This window comes from Psittacula echo (assembly GCF_963264785.1).
Source record: "Psittacula echo genome assembly, chromosome: 3".
NCBI classification, from domain to species: Eukaryota; Metazoa; Chordata; class Aves; order Psittaciformes; family Psittacidae; genus Psittacula; species Psittacula echo.
Window position 1 is genome coordinate 113,530,478 of NC_137736.1, and position 20,963 is coordinate 113,551,440.

The 20,963-nt window shown below is 35.4% G+C and overlaps 1 protein-coding gene across 1 annotated transcript in view; it reads right to left on the reverse strand.

Moving 5' to 3' along the window:
- The window catches only part of DYNC2H1 (dynein cytoplasmic 2 heavy chain 1), a 170,320-nt gene that overhangs the window by 58,243 nt on the left and 91,114 nt on the right, over positions 1–20,963 (reverse strand). Inside the window, exons 74-80 of the mRNA XM_080612498.1 lie at positions 15,351–15,511; positions 12,171–12,296; positions 11,563–11,673; positions 9,349–9,504; positions 7,376–7,451; positions 5,086–5,297; positions 4,245–4,349 (exon numbers count right to left, since the gene is read on the reverse strand). Of these exons, the coding sequence (XP_080468624.1) occupies positions 4,245–4,349; positions 5,086–5,297; positions 7,376–7,451; positions 9,349–9,504; positions 11,563–11,673; positions 12,171–12,296; positions 15,351–15,511 (947 nt within the window). The remainder of the gene's footprint in view (positions 1–4,244; positions 4,350–5,085; positions 5,298–7,375; positions 7,452–9,348; positions 9,505–11,562; positions 11,674–12,170; positions 12,297–15,350; positions 15,512–20,963) is intronic.

Here is a 20,963-nt window from a genome sequence, read left to right on the forward strand (position 1 = left end):
CACAAGCTTTATACTATGTCAAAGAAGCACATCAATTGTATTTCAAAAGCTTGACTAAAGTTCATGAGAGACCTACTAGCTTATAAAATTTTAACACAAATTAAGAGTTACCTTTCAGTCACAGAAACCCTTTTAATACCATTATTTAGAGCTGTGCATCTTCATATTTCAAAATGTATGTGAAAAAGCTGCATTATTAACGGTGACACTACTGAAGGAAATATATTAAGTGCTGATTAACAGCCAACATTGCAAATACAGGGAGGAATTATTATTTATATTTATGTTGAGGATAGTCTGCAGTAAACTGCAGAGTAGTGATTTTGGACTTTAGAAAAGCGGACACGGGTTTATTCAGGGAACTGTTAGCAGAATCCCATGAGAAGTGGTCATAAAGAAGAGGGAAAATTTGAGACAGTATAGTGGACAGAACCTTATTTTCAGGTCATTAATATGAGGAATAAAGAAGGATTTTTGAGTGAGCACAGAACAAATCACCTCTGTGCAGAAAGACCAGGCTTTTCAGCAGAATGACTGTCTGGGTAAACAGGGAGCATCTCAATGGATTGAAAGACAAAAAAAGAAACATACAAGAAGCAAAATAAAAGAGAGAAAGAAAGAACATAAAAGCAGTGATTGAGCACTTCAGGATGAAATTAGAAAAGACAAAACCCAGCTGGAGATTAGACTAGCAGGAAACATTAAGAATGAGACAGGTTTCAACACATATGCAAATGTTCAAAGAAAACACAAGACAACATAAGTGAGGGATGGCATGTAAAAGCCTGAAGTATTCCATAGCCTCTGTGCATGGTTTAGGAAGGGAAGGAAACAGCCTACTTAGAGAACATGAACATACTCATACCTGATCATGAAGATACATCTAGTTGGTGGTCAGTCACTAGTGGTGCTCCCCAGGGCTCAGTATGGGGCCCAGTTCTGTTTATCAGTGATCTGGAGAAGTGGATTGAGTGCACCCTCAGTAAGTTTGTGGATGACACCAAGCTGGGTGGGACTGTTGATCTGCTGGAGGATAGGAAGGCTCTGTAGAGGGATATGGACAGGCTGGATCGATGGCCTGAGGCCAATTCAACAAATCAAAGTGCTGGGTGCTGCACTTGTGTTACAACAACCCCATGCAATGCTACAGGCTTTGGGAAGAGTGGCTGGAAAGCTGCTCAGTGGAAAAGGATCTCGGGATGTTAACTGACCGCTGATGAATGTGAGCCAGCTTGTGCCCAGGTGGTCAAGAACACCAATGGCATTCTGGCTTGTATCAGAAAGTGTACCCAGCAGGAGTAGGGCAGTGATTGTCTCCCTGCACTTGGCACTGGTGAGGCCACAGCTTGAATCCTGTGTTCAGTTCTGGGCCCCTCACTCCAAGAAGGACATAGAAGTGCTGGAATGTGTCCAAAGAAGGGAACAAAGCTGGTGAAGGGTGTGAAAAACAAGTCTGATGAGGAATGGCTGAGGGAACTGGGGTTGTTTAGCTTGGAAAAAAGAAGGCTCAAGAGATACCTTATCACTGTGCTCTCTAGAACTATCTGAAAGGAGGTTATAGTGAGGTGAGGGTCAGTCTCTTCTCCCAAGTAACAAGTGATAGATAAGACAAGATGAAATGGCCTCAAGTTGTGTGACGGGAGGCTTAGATTGGATATTAGGAATAATTTCTTTACCAAAGGGGTTGTGAAGCATTGGAAGAGGCTGCCCAGTGAAGTGGTGGAGTCACCATCCCTGAAGGTATTTAAAATATGTGTAGATGTGGCTTTTATGGACATGGCTCAATGGTGGACTCAGCAGCAAACAACGCTTGACCAACTCAATTGCCTTCTGTAATGAGGGCTGAGGAAACCTGAGTTGCAGCTGTACAGAAAATCTACCTGGTGTAAACCAGACCATTTATGACCAACGCAACCTAAGGGATGTTGTGTCAAAAGCTTGTAACGGTAGTTAGGGCAGAACTGCAGAGCCACAGTGAACTCTAGAAATCCATGCTGTAAAAATTTTCCTAGCTCTACCTTCATAAAACAACTAAGCACAAAATAATAATAATAAAAAAGTAAGTCATGTTGATGAAAAGATTACATCTATTTAAGTCAAGTATTTTTTTAAAACCAAAATGGCTCTTACCAATACGTATGCAGAAGCAATACTTTCTGAATTACACTACAGAACATCATAAGACATAATTTTTAATAATATTAAAATAATGCAGCTAGAGATACTCAGCTCTTAAATTAGAACTGAAGTTCTCTGCTGTAAATAAGAAAAGCTGTGAATATAGTCAATATTTGCAAGGCTACTGAAAAAAGTCCATTTCTTGTTACTGCTGTTTTAGGTTTACCCAAACATTAGCAATGCAGCAGGTTACAGAAGAGATCTCTGCATGACTGCAAAATGCTGCACTGTGCTGCAGCAAATTTCTGCTACAGCAAAATGTGTTGCTCCAGCAACACAAACCGTCATTCCTATAGATGAAAATTAAGCAATATTCATAGAAAGTCTATATAAAATATACATTTCTACTATCTAAGTATTCCATCTTGTGTCGTGAAACAATGGCATAAAATGATACCAGATTGCTTGTAATAGATTTAATTATTTTAGTGTCATGGTTAATAGAATAGATCATAGTGTTACCTGTTTAAATACTTATTTTAAAAGGTTTTCAATTGATAAAAGATTGCTGATTACAGTTTACTTAAAATCAGTGAATATTTGAATGATTATTTTAAATCTCTGAGCCTAAAAATAAGACTGCAGTAAAAATTGCTGTCAGTTGGTTTAAACAAGTAACTTCTAAGTATGTGTGTTTCAAAAAAAACCTACTTCCCCTAATCCCAAGTTCCATTCTGTTTCTCTGCATAAGGAAGAAGATGTTAGTAAAAATACACACTGAGAAATTACAGTGGCTAGTAGATATGAAAGTGTATAGGATAGTAGATATAAATTGTATACCACATACTTCACACAGAATCAGTGAAGCAGTGGATGCAGTATTAAGTTTCATGTTTGTAGTGCTAGTGACATGATGACTGAGCTGGTAGCAATTTATTTCTCACAACCTTATTCATTCAGCTTTTCTCTGCCTTGGCTTGGTAATGGAATTATGAGAACGACTCCTGTTAGTAACCAATCACTCAATTTGCTTGAACCATAGGATCACCTATGGATCTAAGGGAGCTGCCAAACTGTCAGAAATGGAATGGGAGTAGGATTCATAGTTAGGTAGAAACACAATTCAAGAAAAATCTCCCATTTCTGTTACTTAAATTGCCTAAGAATAAAAGAAGTACCACAAACTATTATTGAAAGGATAGGAAATCTCTCATATGACAAAGAAGCATCTCACAGAATTGTAACTACAACAGCCTCATATTTTCAAGATTATAATCCATAGTTTATAGATTATAATCAATGCTATGGCAGACCAGTTCAGTAGAGTCTAAGTCTGCATGTGAATGCATTCATTACCTACTTCCCTTCACATTGGAGCTCTGAATCTATTCTGATTTTGTGGAGGTTAACTAAGGACTTATTTTCAAATACTACCATTTTTAACAACCGCAGTTCTGAACAAATTATGTAAGCATAGCTTAAAGAAATAATGGGCAGTCTACTGTGTATCTGACAGAAACAAAAGCATTTTAGAATTGATTTTTGTGTAATAGATTTTAAGACAAAACCAGATACATTGAATCTTCACTTTTTTGGCTTTGTAATAAGAGTTCTTGAGCTCACTGTATTACCCTATGCACTGTTATCCTACTGATTTGTCTTTATATAGCTTTATAGTTTAATGTACTAATTTCTCTTTCAGAAAGAGAATGTTACCCATATTCTATCTGCCAAACTACTGTAATAGAATTTAATGACCAGAACTAAAACCAACCTTGCAGTGAACAGCACCTGTACGAACTAACCCATTGACAGAAGCTACATTAACAGTATAAATAGAATTAGAAACCACTTACGTATGTCGATACTCTTCAGCATGAACTGAATTATATCATTGTAAACTTTCTCAATAATTCTCTGTTTACATAAGTTCTAAACTAGCATCTTTGCAACTAAAGAGAACAGTTGTTGTATTAAAGTATTCTACAGATAAAAGTCGACATATTCCAAAAATCTCTTCATTTACTCTGAGTTATGGAAATTAATATTTATGAACAGGTGGTGGGTTCTCTAGCTTACACTGGATGCAGAAAAGATTCAGTGTCCAATGAAAAATGTAACTTTACCTGGGAACTGATCATACATTGTGATGAACGAGCCATATTAGCAGGTAGGCCAAAAAAGTCTGGTTTATCATCTTCTGGAAGACTTTCAATAATATTACGATAATCCTGCATTAGAAGAGAAGAGTAAACATAACTGAGGGACCTTTTGTTCATTTCATGAATTTAACAGTGTATGCTGAAAGAATTTCAACTCAGATGTCTAGTTTGGAGTCCTACATTAAAATGCAAATTAATCTTAATATTAGTAGTAACAGCAATAGTATGTGAAAAGATAGGGAGAGATCAGTTCTTTAGAGTCACTGAATTCCCTCCTATTTACAATAAAGGAATACTATAGGGGAATCAGAATCCATATTTATTTAAAAAAAAAAAACAAAGCCCAAAACCAAGCTATACATCCTCCACAGCATATAAGCAGATTATGTCAGAATGTTGATATATTTTGTAGATAGAAATATATTTAGATTTTCCTATTTCATCCAGAAGTTATAAGAATCTTTAGCAGTCTATAAAAAGTACTATTACGCTAATACATTAAGTTACATAAAAATGTAATGATAACCTTTTTTGTCATAAATTGACCCAATTTCTTTTACTCAGTTCTTTATAGCTATGCTGTTCTACTCCATAGTCAAATCAGATATTATAAAAAAGGAGACTGGCTGAACAGACAGAATAGTTTTTACAACTTAAGAATTAGCTCTTTAAACAAAAGAAGTCTTAAATAAATAAATGAAGGCATTCTTTAGAATGGTTTTCTTTGTGGAATTATTTCCAAGAATAATCCTTGAAGATAACTTTGCTTAGTTTTTATATTAGGTGACAGAAGATGTATACCTACCAAAATACTGCAGGAATTTGGTAAAGAGATCGAATATGGGAAACTAGTAATCTTCTTGCCTCTAGCATTTAAACTACCAATGACTTGTGAATTGAAAAGCTGCTCCAAGTAGGACCGAAGAACCCTCATATCGAAGTAATTATCTACACGGCCTCCATAAATTGCATTTTCAAACAAGCCATGCACAAATTCCCATTGAAAGTCTTTGGAACCTACAAATTAATTAATATTAATTTTGTATCAGTGGATAGCATTGCACTGTAAGCATTCTTCTTTGTCACTGCAGTTCTTCATTGAAACAAAAAAATACAAACACATCCTATAATTAATTTCTGTTTTTCTTCTATATTACCAAATAATAGAAGATGCAGAAACTTCAAAGTCTTTGCAAATACTTGTCATTGATAAAATACACACCTATTGTGTTTCAAAATGGGTTATTAGAAATATTACTTAAGTCTTGCAGTTCTATCGTAGATAAACTGATTATATGCATTTCAGAAATTATGATATTAAAATTTTAATTATGCACTCCTTTGCCACAAATAAAAATAATTCCCCTTGTTCTGAATTTTGTACACTGTTTTGTATCACAGTACCATCTGATCTCATAAAATAAACTGACAGATTGAACCAAAACATTACTGGAAATGTTATCTTTCAAAACAGAGAGGTCCAGAATAGGTAAATCACTATATGTCACACAACACAGCACGTAAAACTAATCATGTTACTATTAGTTTCCTGGATAGCTTGATACTGCAATTAGATTACTCTGGCTCAGCTATACCCCATAAGTTCAAAATAACTTATTTTCCCTCCCTTCTGTCAGTCACAGTTAACCAAAATAACTACATGTGATAATGACCAGCTTAGACCCTATAGCTTTCATGTACAGGTAAAAGTTTGATCAGAAAAGTATTTCTTAAAGCCCCTTGAAAAAGGAAGCAGCAATTATTTTAAGGGGCTGGGGGGGTTTATTGGTGATAACTATTGTTTCCAAATACTTCAATTGTTCCTTTGTAAAAAAAGTTATCTCCACAGCAACAATTAATGATTAATGATAATCTTTGACAGTTAGTAATTCAATTTCTTTACATCACTGTATGTTTAAAGTCTGTATAACTAAGGTCCAGTTTCAAAAGTATTAATCATCCATAAATCTCATTTAAGTCAATGATCACAAATTATGTCTCAATATCAGTTCCTAAGTTTACATAGAAGTAAATTATACAAGACGCAAAGACTTTAAAAAAATACCTTTTTCATAATAACTGGTATGAAGGCATTACTACGCTACTTAACATAAAAACGAAGTGAGCTCTATCAGTGAATTTCAACATGAAGAATTCATAAATATTCAACTCATTTTCAATTCATTTATTCACTATATGGGGGAGGTCACTGGGAAAGAACGGAGGCAGAAGACTTCATCTTCCAGACTCCTCTATTTCCTATTTATTCCTCTGGACTCAAGAAGCTGAGAAGAATAGTTCCTGGCACAAAGAAATTACTGGTTTACCCAACCTCCCAAAAATGAAATTATGATTCACTCTTGTGAATACTTGAAACTTGTGTCTAGCTTTGCTTACTGATGATGAGCCTCGCAGCATCTACAGTCTTATCTGAATGTTATAGAATGATAAAGTTCTTCATGCAACATCTCTGCTAATCGTAAAATGGGAGAGGGTTCCACTTGAACTCAAGATCTGATGGGACAAGGCGGCTTCATCCATACAACTAAACTCTCTTTTGCTCTTAAATAAGGTAACCTCCTATCTGCTGCCTATTGGAAAGACTCTCCAGGCTCTGCTATCTTGCAAACCATGACTTGTCAGTGCCTATGACAATGCCAGTCTGCATAAGCCAAATATAGAAACAAATAAACCTAACTGTAGAATAGTTTTGGGCTTGTGTCCATCCCTTACCAGTTTACTAATACAAACATATCCTCTGAGTTTGGATCTACATCCAGAAAACCCTAATAAGCCTAAGCACAGCTTTATTCAGGGTCAGACCACTTCCCATACTGAAGTACTTATCTAACTACCTGGACATGTGTTTATATTTGTGAAAACGTTCCAATGAAGCTTCAAATAAAAAATTGTAAATACCTTCGAAGCAGCCTTTAAACAGAATGGCCCCACTCCAAATACCAAAAAAACAATCATGCAAAGTAACCAATTTATTAAAAGTAATTTGAAAGGTTTTAATACTCTAAAACCTAAAACTAAGACATTCAGAAGGGTTATGCAAAAGAAGTGTGAAATCTTCTCCATAAGTGACTTACCTTCAAAAAGTGTATCAATAATGTCAAAACCAGCACGGAGATCAGATAAAGAAAATTCATAGAACTTGGTCCAACCCTACCATTAAACATAATTCAAAGAATTTAATGAGTCACAGAATGATCATGAAGTAAAATACAAATATTTTTTTATGCATGTGGTTACTGTATACTGTACGATGCTTAATGAAAAAAAAACAACATTTGTCCTCCAAAGTGCATCACTGGAAGCATTCAGTGGAGGTAGTATTAAAAAAATGGCTTTACTAGTGCATTTAATTTTACATGCTTATACAGACTAGAATCATTGAGTATAATGAACGTAAATTTAAGATTATTTTATTTCCTAACAGTATTTACTTCACCTAAAACTTGTTGACTAGATCATGACTTGTGACTAGATCATGCATTGAATTATAATTTTATTTTTGAGGCTTTTCTGTATTTCAGGGGTTTTTTTGATTTTCATAAATAGGTCTGATTCTTCAAACACAGTTTAAATTATACGTTCGCCTTCTTACTCCTTAATTCATGTCACTTCTCTACTGACTGAAAAAAACTGTGATAAAAGTAATCACTGGTACTATTACAGTGAAAATGATGACCACCATATACATATTTTATCATTCTCAGTTTATACCTCCTTTCTTGATGGCATTTTTTTATATAGCAGTACTGTTTAATGTGTACGTAATTCTCACAAAAAAGTTTCAATGTAAATGGATAACTATAACTAAATATTGATATATGATATAAAACTTAGGAAATCCAGGTCTCAAAGGTATATCCTCATATCTTGCGTATCCAACGAGATGAACACAGTCAAGACTGCAGCTGCTTCACAGTCAAGTCACCCTGAAGGTCATAAACTGAAAAGGTGCTGCAGTCTCCCAACAGTGTTCATGTATTTGTTTTGATCGATCTGTACATGGACCTAAAGCTTGAAATTCATTATAAAGTACAAGAGCATCTAGCTGGGGCTAACTGAAGTCCAGCAATGATAGAAATCGGTTATCTTAAGCAAAACAGAAAACCATCACTAAGTCTGTGCATAAGATAAACACAGTTACAGTGGAATTAAGGAGAAAGCAGTAATCCTATCTTGTGTCATTTGGAAACTGGTGGTAAATGAACACGAATTTGAACAAAGCTAAATAAGAGTTCACGTGTCAGATCAGTACTTTTTCACCTGTTCTGCTTCTTGAACACTATAATCAAAAGTCTGTTACTGCAAGAGGCAAACAATCTTGTAAATCACAAAGTCAAACTAGCTAGAAACTCTCAAACATTCCTGCCTCAGAGAGATCAAATCTTTCAGATGACAGGTTAATTTCACCCTTTGCCTAAATAAAACAAACAAGACATAGAACAGTTTGGTGGTGGAGCTCTTTTTCTGCTTGATTTAAGCATCTGCAGTCAGAAAGAAATGTTAACTTTAAAAAAAAAAAAAATAGTCTAAGGGAAAAACACAGGAAAAGCACATCACAGCCTTTGAAAATAATCCCCAGAAGAAATGCATACATTCCCTTGTTTTTCCTTGTCCGTGAACATGGTTTGTGTGCAGAAAGAGTAGACAATGTCATCTCCTCCTTCCCACCAAAGTGTCCCTTTTCTCATGCCTTACACTGAATCCCGTACATTTCCAAAATATTTTTTCCTGTCCCAAGGGAACAGGATTCATAGAATCTTTTCCATAGGACCCCACTCCTGCATCATATCAGCTAGTACACAAATCACAAAATAACCCAGTGCAGACACTAGCAATTTTCAGAGGGACAGGAATTTAGGCTACTAAGTTCTTATTTTGCAGTGAATTCTGAGACAATAATGAAAGCAGGCACCAGAAGTACCCAAGTTTGTCTCAACTCCCAACATGACCCAAAGTATACCTGGTGAAAAATACTTGCAAATATAAAAGCTAATAAATTAAGTAAATTTTTTAAAAGGTTGCAAAAAAAAAAAAAAAAAAAAATTACCTGAGGAATATAATTTCTTCTTTCCTGGCATACAGCGTGAAACCATGCTAAACAAAAGAGAGAATGCGCTCGGGACAGATTTCCCTTTTTACTAATTTGCTCTGGTGTCCAGGATTCATAGGTTCGCAAGAGATTCTTTTTGAGGCCTGGGGGTGCCTGCATTGGAAGGAAAAACACTATTCTAGACAGAAACCTGACACTTTTATGTACTATTTTTTCAAATTCTAACTTATAAATTATAACTTAATGAAATTATGAACAGCGTTTAATAAAAAAAAAAAAAAAAACCACACACAAGAAAAAATCTACCTGTAATAAATAGCATAACTACAGAATGATGTTATACTGAAAATAACTTAAACATACTGAAGGAAATTTTAATCAGAACCAACTCATATGAGGGCTGAACTACACTAAATGATCTTAATGAAAGAACAGTACTCTATCAAGATATGCAAGCATAAAAGTAAATTCAATTTTTTCAAGAACAAGAACCTTTCCTATGATTTTACAATCTCAACTTCCAATTATGGTTTCTGTGATCACAGCCAACTGACCTTATGCCATCACTGCACTCTGTTAGCTACCATGTATATATGGTGTATATATGACAAAAAGCCAGCGCTTTGATTTAATCCTAGGTAATGTTCACAACCAGTAGAAACAACCGCAGTTAAAGTCTATAAAATATCAAAGATTATAGTACTTACTATACTAGATTAAAAACAACTGACTAGATACCCAGCCATTTTCAAATTATTTGCAAGTGTGAATGCAAACATAAATTTTAAAGATATTTAAATCACATATAAGAATGTTCTTCTTTTTTTTTTTTTTTTTAGAAGAATGTTTGTTCATGTTTCTGTAAGATTCTTCTCATATGAAGACAGATAGTCAGACAGTGAGAGCTGGGGTTGTTAAGCCTGGAGAAGAGAAGGTTCCGGGGGAACCTTAGAGCAGCCTCCCAATGCACAAAAGGGCCTACAAGAAACCTGGAGAGGGACTTTTTACAAAAGAATATAGTGATAGGGCAAGGGTGAATGGCTTTAAACTGAAAGAGAGGAGATTTAGGTTAGATATTGGGAAGAAATCCCTCACTATGAGGGTGATGAGACACTGGAACAGATTGCCCGGAGAAGTGTTGGATGTCCCACTTCTGGCAGTGTTCAAGGCCAGGTTGGACGCGTCTTTGAGCAACCTGGTCTAGTGGAAGGTGTCACTGCCCATGGCAGTGAGGTTGGAACTAGATGATCTTCCTAAATCATTCTATGATTTTATGATTACAATAGTTTCACATGTTGCATATGCACACTTGTGCAAATAACTGCAAAACACTGTAGCCAAATGACGACTATTATTCTTTTATATATCTACATGTTGACTGGTACGAGTCAAGGGACATACCACAACCATATAATTATCCACCACTATTAGCCAAGTCGTTGGCTCTTTCTTGGTAAAAAAAAAAAAAAAATATTTACTACAAATGAAAAGGTAACAAAAAGATTTAGAACACTGCATCCCTGCAAAGATCCAATTATTCCAATGACAGTGAGATCAGTAACTTCAGGAAGCTAGATGAAAACAAATGCGACAATCCTACACAGTCTGTAGTTTCTGTACCATTGAAGACCTCAGTATAAAGAAGAAGGTACCTCAGAAGTTTAAAAAGACCTGCAGTCAATATATTGTATGCAAAAATTTTGGCTTCTTGAAAGTTTTTGTTGAAATGCCCAGTGAAAATAAAGCTATGAGCCCAGAAAGAATAATAAGGAAGAAAAAGTATGACTGTGTGATGTTCAGATGAGGAGATTCATCAAGTAGGAGCACCGGTGTAGGTTTTTGCTTTTAAAATCCACTCATTAAATGCATTAAAGAATTTGGAACACAAAACAGAACAAACACTTCTTCAACGTAAATTTATTTTCAGTTCAGACTTTGAACTGGAAAAAAAAATCTAGACAGAAATTTTATAAAACTTTCCTTTAAAGCACAGCTTCTGCAAATTTCCACATATACGTTATAAATGATAATCAAAAATCTTCAAAGGTAAATTCATACCTTTTTTTGTATTACATCTAATAGAAATATAAGGGAAAAACAGTTATGTAATTAGTCCACATTATCTAAACTTTATTCTATCTAAGCATATAGTTTACTATACAATTTCATTCATTGTAAACATGTAATAAAAACTTTCCAAACAGATCTTACTTCGTAAGTTATTTTCAGACTTGATTGAAGGAGAATTGGTGTAAACTTGGGATGAACTTCAGTAGTAAGCCAAAGGCGAAAGTTTGGTTGAGGCTGTAATGTATTCAGTTCCTATTAAAGAGATGTTATATATTCAAGTAGATTTTAGTTGGGTTTTTTTAATAGACAGAACAGTATATACAAAATTATAATATCCTAAATCAGAAAGTTAGGCTTGTCTAAAACATCTTTAGTTGTTTTTATAAGCAAGGCTATTCAAAAAACTTCAACATGCTTTGACTCCACCACACATTCTACATTCTCGCTGTGTTAAAGTTTGAAGTTCATCCTAGCTGTTTCAAAATATTTGCACTTTCCCCCTAGATCTTAAATTCAGAGCAGAAAAGTATTACCAGTTCTTTACTTCCTTTAAGAAATTAAAGCGCTCAAAGGAAAGAGCTGCTTTGATCTGATGCATTTCACCTTATTCATGATTGAGGAAACTGCAAAGGTTTATTTTTAAATTGTTGGAATTTTAAACTTAACCATGGAAATGCCTGAAATGCTTCAGAAATGTTGCATACTAGTTTTATGTGGTTTCCAATACATTCTTCTCTAGTTACCCTCACCTTTTCCAGTACAGGAAGCCAAGATGTAACAAGATGCAGGTTCTTTAAACAAAGCCATTCTCCGTTGCGTGCACATTCTTTTAAAGTTTGAATAGCCAGATCAGCTTGGCCCTGGCCCATTGCAATCTGAAATGACAAACACAGTTTTATCAGGCACAGTTGTATCTGTTGCAACCCATTTAACAGCTAAATACAAAAATGTGATTCCAAGTTAGAGTGCATATGTAAAAAATAAGGTTGTGCTAAAGATAACCAGAATTTTCTCTAATGCGATAAGCTACTAAAGTAGGGAAAAGATATAAGAAAAAGTAATTTTTTTATTTGCAACCTACCTAACCAGAGTTCCTTAAGAAAAAACATTACCTAATCTTTTTAAGGAAAAACCATACCTCAGTTGGTGACAGTGATGTTGCATTCCCTGGGAATTCAAAAAGTAATTTAAATACCAGTGACTATTCTGTATTACTGCAGAACTGCTGATACAGTAAAAACAAGAGATAAATGAGAACAAAGTTTCTTTTGATTGTAAGTTAGGAGTATTTTCTTTGAAGAGAAACATTCATTTTCATACTGAGTGAAAAACTAAGGCTGCTCTGTTTCCAACTGGGAAAGATGAATAGCTTAAAAAATTGTCTTTTCTTCATTTTTATAGTACCATATTGCTGCTAAAATGAATCTGGATGTTCAAATGAAAATACCATGATCTAAACCTGATAAATCAGAGAAAATTTAAAATAAAAGACTTGTTTTGTGGCACAATAACCGCAACAATTGATGTTAGACTATTGGTAGAGTGCATTCACATTAGTTCTCCCTTAGAATCTAATTGGAAGCTTTACATTACAAAAAGCCCAGAACCAAACAAGTTGAAAAAAAAAGCTGAAAAAAGTTGAAAGTTGAAAAAAGTTGTAAAATGTTGTAAAATGTTGTCTTGGCATTACTGCTATAGCAAAACAGAACTAGTGTTATTATTATGACTTCATCAAATATCCCTTAAGAGGAAATCCATTCTGTCTTTTTATCCTAAAACTGTACTGACGCAAAGAAATTTGAGGCCTTAGCTTTATATGATGATGCAGAAATATCCTCTGCCTAAATAAACCTAAGTATAATATCTTGAAATAATTTAAAATAGCCAAAAGAAGACAACCAAAAGTCACCAGACAATATGGCAGTGCAACACCCAAATTCAGTGGTCTTTTCTTTACCCCATGTAAGAAATAATTGAACAGAAAAGAAGAATCTGATCTTCTATGTTCTATTCAAATTGCATGAGTAAGTGCAGGAAATAAATAGTACCAACAAAATATTCTCATTAGTAGGACAACTTTTAGATGAATTAGCTTTGACTACTGCTCCTCAGTCAAATACCATACCATCTTATATTTTAAAAGTTAAAAATGTAAAAGATACTTAGAGATAAAAATAAAAAGCTGTGTGGCAGAGTAAGAAACATGCATTATGAAACAGTCACAGCTAGATGAGCTGGCAGTAGTATCTAAATCTGTACAATCTGATGGGAAAGATATCATCAGTGCACATTCCAGGAAAGGAACAATTTCAAGGACTGTTTAAAAGCATTTGGCATTTTTGTGCTAACTCGTGATCAGCTAAGAAAACAATTCCCTCCCCAGAATGTTTTAAATTACAGAAGGAAACGCTTTACAAAAAGGTGTAAAGCATGTTGGTACTGTGTATTAGGAATATTAGAAAACCACTTGTATCATAGAATTATTTGAGTTGGAATAAATCCTAGAAGGTCTCTAGTCCAAACTCCTGCTCAACTTAGAGTTAGCTGAGGGCTTTGTCCAGTGGACTGTTGCTGTCTCCAACTACCTGATTGAAGAACGTAGAGAAGATAGAGCCAGAATCTTTCAGAGGCCATGGTGACAGGACGTGAGTTAATGCACACAAGCTGGAACATGGGAAATACTGATTTGATATTAAAAAAAACATTATCCTGTAAGAGTGGTCAAATACTGGAACAAGTTGCCCAGAGACAGTGTGGGATCTCCATCCTTGGAGGGGGGACCTCTAAGCAGGGGATTGAAGTAGATGATCTCCAGAAGTCCCTTCCGATATAGGTTACTCTATGAAATTAACAGCTAATGTAAATTTCTTCTTAATACAAGTTGTTTTCAAGAGCTCTGCATAGATCCAATTTAGAAACAGACACAGAATATATAAAGTGATTACTTAACAGTACAATTCCTACTCAAGGGGAATTATCTTCACCCAGCTCAATTTTGTGTTGAATGCTAAAAAAGGAAGTTGTATGCCATGACAAAAAACAATTGTTACTTTGGCTGGATAAATAATTTCCATTTTTTGCACCTATTCCTGAAATCAGAGAGCTTTTGGCATAGTCAATCTTAAACACTTTTTAAAAAAGACTTGAAACATAAAGAGTTCTCTTTAGGAACTCCCATCAACAATGAAGTGTTTAACATTTACTTGCCAAATTTCTCAAAATATTTTACAGAATTTCTCAAGATACTGAAGTAGTCACAAACAGTGAACATCTGATTCATGTTTTCTGTTGAAGAAATAAACATCCAAGTCCTGTAAGCAGAGGAAATTATGAAGTCTAGTTTTCATAGAATCATAGAAAGGTTTGGGTTGGAAGGGACCTTAAAGACCATCTAGTTCCAACTCCTTGCCACAGGTAGCGACACTATCCAATAGACCAGGTTGCTCAAAGCCCTGTTGAACCTGGCCTTGAACACTTCCAGGGATGGGGCATCTACTTCTCTGAGCAACCTGTTCCAGTGCCTCAGCACCCTCACAGTAAAGAATTCCTTCTTTAGATCTTTCTGTTTATTTTGTTTTGTTTTGTTCATACTTTGATAACTCCACACTAAAAAAGATAATGTTTCAGCATAACAATTCTCTCTTTTGTTCTTTTGCATGTATCTTCTCACTTTTCCCTTCTCCAAGTTAGAGGAATGCCTCTCATGTGGATTCTGATTCTGTGAGGATCACCAACTGTCTCTCTCTTCTCCAACCCACTTTGCCAGTGGAATCGGGAGTTAATGGCAAGATAGGTGGGAACAACAAACACACAGACACCAAACTATGGTTTTACATACTAACTTCCTTAAAAACCAAGGTAAAACAGATATTACTACTGTAAAATTTTATACATTGTGGGGTTTAATTGCTATGCTTTCTAAGACTGACCTGATGGTAGCACTCAGTATTTCTTTCAACACTGGCAAGTTCTTGCAACTCTTGAGAAGGATCAGCACCAGGAGAAATAATTATCAAGATGGGTTCAATTTCCAGAGTCTCCTTATACAGACGTTTCAAATTCAGAGGCGATGGAGATAGTTCTTTTGTCCCTATAATACAGAATTAGAATTATTATGGAAATAAAGTGACTACACAGGATGGAGTGCTTCACTGACCACTTCTGGAGATTATCTAACTGAACATAAAATGTTCTGTTCAATGGAGACCATAAAACTGGTCTTAAAATGAGAAATAAATCTTTACAATATGCAGGTAGAGTCACCCTATATTGTGAAGAAAAAGACACAAGCACCAAAATGGTGCCTGTACTTCCATCTTGACAGACGTATATTGAAGTCTTCATTTAGAATGCAGTCTCCAAGAAAAATAACAAAAAGAGAAAAGCTGGAACATAAGAATATAAAAAGCTATGCTATTTGCTAAAATTAATGCAGTGTGTATGTCCATATGCAGAACTTCTCTCCTGTATTATCCTCAGAGCCTTAATTACTAGACTTTCAGTTTACACAATTCTTAGTACTACAATTACTTTACTATATTATTTCCTTTCACATACAAGTTAAATGTGTAGAATGTTGACCTAGTATAGACAAGGCATTTGTACACAGGCTCACAGCTATGTGTGTAATTACATATTGAAATGCAGATTTATACTGGTCCTTAAGTAGTAAAGTATTAGGTGGAGTGAGAAATCACACCATAAAGCAAGACAGAAGAGCCCAAATCAGTGACATCTACGCCACACAGACTAAAAGATACAACATTGAGGGCATCCTTGAGGGCATGCTCTGCTTTCAGACTTGAGCTATTATCTCCACATGGAACAATACCGTATTATTTAAATATAGAAGGTAAAGTTGGTTAAGGTCACTGGATTCTGTCTATGTATCTGTACAGAGACTCTAATGGATACAACTAGACAGACAAAATCATGACCAATCAAAATGCTTTAAAAATAATTTTAACAGGACTAACGTTGGAAAATATTTTCATTACATTCATTAGGTGTGCAGAGGTAACAGAAGTTGAGATAAGTATACAAACAAGGCCATAAGGCAATTGATACAGGCAGCTCCCTTGATGAGTTCTGCTGCTCACTGCCAACAAGCCCTAAACCACAAAAGATCCATAAAATGGCACTGAAATTAAAGTAGGGCTGTTCAGACTGAAGCATGCTCAGTGAAGAAGACTCTTCAGGGACGTGTATCTGTCAGAATCTCAAAAATGTCTGACCAATATCTGCAACTTGCTTCTCTCAATGAATCCTGTATTGGCCAGATTTGGATGCATTTTCAGAAGTCCTGAAAAAGAGCATACACTTTGAATGAAAGCTGCCCAGCATACTGCTTTCCAGTCATTTTTCCAAACTTAGGTTATACTGACATTTTTTACAAATACAAACTACTCCAGATTTAACATTCCCTTCACTAACATAATAAATGGAAATAGCTAAGCTATTGGTGGAAATGGTAGAAAGAAAGACAATAGACATATTAGCTAAGAAAATAAAAGAAATTTTATATATAACTACAGATTGACTTGGGTTTTTTTCCAAGTACAGTCATAATTTAAGTTACTGGAGTCTAAGCAATAAAAGAAAAATATCAAGAAGTAGAACATGATAGCATTCTGTAAGGTAAGAATGTTTATTTTAGTTAAAGTTTCTATGAAAGAGTGCTTACGATACTGAAAATGGAAAACAATATCATGTCTATAATTAGGAAAATCTAACATGAAATAGTTGGCTTTGTTGGTGAGGTACTTGTGATACCTTGCACCTCTTCCTTGAGGTACAAGGAAGAAGTACTTGTGATGCATTCTGATATCTGGGCTATAAACCACTGTCTTGTTCCTTAAGCATGTTTCATCTCACCAAACCACTCTCCACTCAGCTGTATTCACTGTTGAAATATCAAAATCTAATTGCTTCCTTATTAATTTAAATATTACATAAAGCATTATTACAATGTAAACAGTAGCTACATAAGCAATACAGATATATTAAGAATCTTAACACCAAATTTTAGATCAAAATTTGATTAAAAGTAACGTTTTGGAAAGGTAAATTTTAAGTTTTATTAACTTATATTTCAGTGAAGAAATCTTTGAAAATCTTCGCTACTGTTTCAAATTCTATGAAAGATGTAAAAAATGAAAAATATTTGTTGAAGTCAACAGGCAGCAAGGATACAAAAACTAAATGGAGATCTTTCTGACCACTTATTAACACTGTGCAATGGGCATCGTGCAATGCTGCAGATATTTGTTATTACATGGAAATGCAGAACAGATGTACAAAGTCATATAAGGCAAACACATTGAATCTTTTAAATAGTGTGTTACTACTTCCAGTTGAGAAACACTGAAGACATAAAACACTGGTTACTGCAAAAAGTTTCACTATAGGCTTGTAATGTGCTTATACTCTTGCACTGACATTTACTATTTGTGACTGACAAAGACAGTAACACACTAGACAGACCTCTCTTCACCTCTTGAGTCATCAAGTTCCTGTATTTAAGATTGCTTTGCTGCTACAAACAGATGCATGGAATATACTACAGTCAATATAAACCAGATACTGTTGTATTTTTAGTGCCAGCAGAAGGCACACAGATTTCTGAGATGCTTAATTAATTAGGAGTTTTGATATCCTACAAAACTCTATGCTAACTTGGGACTACTGCTTGGCCTCACATTAACTGGGGAACAGATGAATGCCTGTACACCTGCAACTTAAGTTATTATACTAACATTTATGGTAATGTTGCTAAACTTAGGTGTAATTGTAAATGAGGAACAGCCTAGCCAAATATATTGTGGTACTCTTGAGATGCACCATTTAGAAAATGAATAGAGTATCAGTTTTCTTCCATAAACCAGTTTGGATTTACAGGAATTTGGACACAGTGTTTATTAAAAGCATAGCTATGAAGAAGGTGCTTTTTTTTTTTTAAAGAAGCTCAACAGAAGCGAAATCTAGAAAAACTACAATACACATACAGCGCTGTCTATTCCTGGCCATTACAGCCAGGATTACATTTAGAGAAATGAAAATAAGGACTCCATGGTTTTCAGGGTAAATCAATAAGCACTCGTATTCCAGCTAATAACCATGCAGTTAGCGTGGGAATTCTAACATACTTTTCTGCCTGAATGTTCCATTCTGATAGAATTTCTTAAATCTCACTATCCAAAATGACATCCTGACATGAGAAGAAAAAGCAAATGTGAGAGCAAATAACCTTTCAGTTACGTCAGGGGGAAGGGATGGAAGGGGAAAAAAGAAACACCTGACATATAAATACAAGTTTGGCACATGGTGCAAACTTTGTGGTTTTTATAAACTGATGAAGTTTCCATAAAAATCAATGAACTACTTTTCACAAAACTTCTCTACGAAAGTCAATGAATTAAAACCAATTTACAGCAGCTGGAACTTGAACTCAAAGTGCTCGTTAAAATTCCTTCTGTTGGTGATCTGTCCACAGAGAAACAATGTACAAAAATATCAGTAAATGTATTATTACCATTAACAATTCCAATACAGAAAGCAGGAAAGATTATTTTTTTAATTATTATTTTGGCAAGTAATTTTATTTGGGCCTAGATGCAGTCCAAAGAACTCTGGTCTACATTACAGAAAAAGGTCTGCTCATAGCTGCTGTCCCATACTGGCACAAGAGCAGGAAACACGCTTTTGCCACACCATTTTCCTAACAAGGTGCACATCAGTATAGCATGTAAAATAAAGAAATAAGCATACTTTGGGTGCCCACAAAATACGTTTATAGAAAACTCTTATGAATTTCTTCAAAAGAAATTATTTTAATCCCCCTTCATACATACATTTACAAATACACATAAAAGATGCAAAAAGGGAAAAAGAAATCCAACGAACCACCATATCTGGATAAAATAGAAACAGAAGGCTTTCTTGTAGGGTATTACGGCTCTTTTGGAACTCATTTTTCTCATAGGAAAACACTTAAAGGAGATTGGTAACTTAACAGTTCCCTTTTGAACTAAGTGAAACACTTGCCATTTGATTCTAACAGGCAGGGACATTGTCAGTGGGACACCCATACACTCACCATGATGAAAGTACCTTCTGTATCTACTAATAACATTTGACAGAACAGGCTAACATTAACTCTGAAAATACTGGCCATGGTGGCAGACATGGAATTAATTTTTACAGGAAGTAATGCCCACAAGCACAGCATAAGGAGGAAGTAAGATAAACTCTCACCCAAATGTCATTAAAAATGTAAGAATCAGAGACCTAAATTTATATGTAATCTTACAGCAATAAGAAGTGACATGTATGTTGAGAACTTAAAATTGTCACAGTCATGCTTATGTAACGCATCGATTGCGTTACAATGCAAAATCACCCATCTCAAGATCATTCAAACTGCAGATCTTCTCAATCACTGGAAATACAAGTCCAGACATATTATCTTGGCAGCATGTGAGTCAATTTTCCAGGTTTACTTCCCACCATATTAAGAACTCGTCACTTACACTTAAGATCACTAGAATCTTGATCTTTCCCTTCTGTTAATCCCACTTCTCTGAGATTAAAAACCACATTAAAAACAACAAATTGGTTGGTTTTACCAATTAGATTTTAATGTGGTTTTACTGTGGGTTTACCACATTAAAACCAACAAATTCTATCTTGTCCCTGTGTAACACCTATGAGGGTGACTTTTAAAAGCACAGTGTCCACCCCAATGAGACACTCATAATTCATCTTCCATATGTGCATTGTCATTAATGGCTAAAAAATGAAGGAAGGCTTTGGTGTGCTGTATTGCAATATTTGGAACATAAGTCCCAAGCTTTAGATATAATGGTATAGATATATTTGGTTGATATTCAAGGATCACCTGCTACAAACTCAGGAGTGTTGCATCCCAACTAGAAGGAAGTGCAGCAGGAGGGCCAGGAGACCTCCTTGGATGGATAAGGAGCTGGTCAGGAAAATTTAGAGGAAAAAAGAGGCTTTTAAAAGGTGGAAGCAAAAAAAAAAAAGGTGGCCTGGGAAGAATACAGGGATGTTATCCGGGAAGTTAGGGACCAGGTGAGGAAAGCTAAGGCCCAGTTAGAATTAAGCTTGGCTAGGGATGTTAAGGATAACAGGGAGGGATTCTATAGGTATGTAGCAAATAAAGACAGAATAGGGACAACATAGGCCCCCTCTGGAAGCTATCGGGAGAACTGGCTACCCAGGATTTGGAGAAGGCTGAGGTTCTTAATGACTTCTTTGCCTCGGTCTTCACTGGCAAAGGCTCTGACCGCACCACCCAAGTCCTGGAAGGCAGACACAGGGACTGTGAGAATGAAGACCCTAGGCCCACTGTAGGACAGGATCTGGTTCAAGACCATCTTAAAAACCTAAATGTACACAAGTCCATGGGACCTGATGAAATCCATCCGCGGGTACTGAAGGAGCTGGCAAATGAAGCCACTGGCCATCATATTTGAAAAATCATGGCAGTCAGGTGAAGTTCCCGACGACTGGAAGAAGGGTAA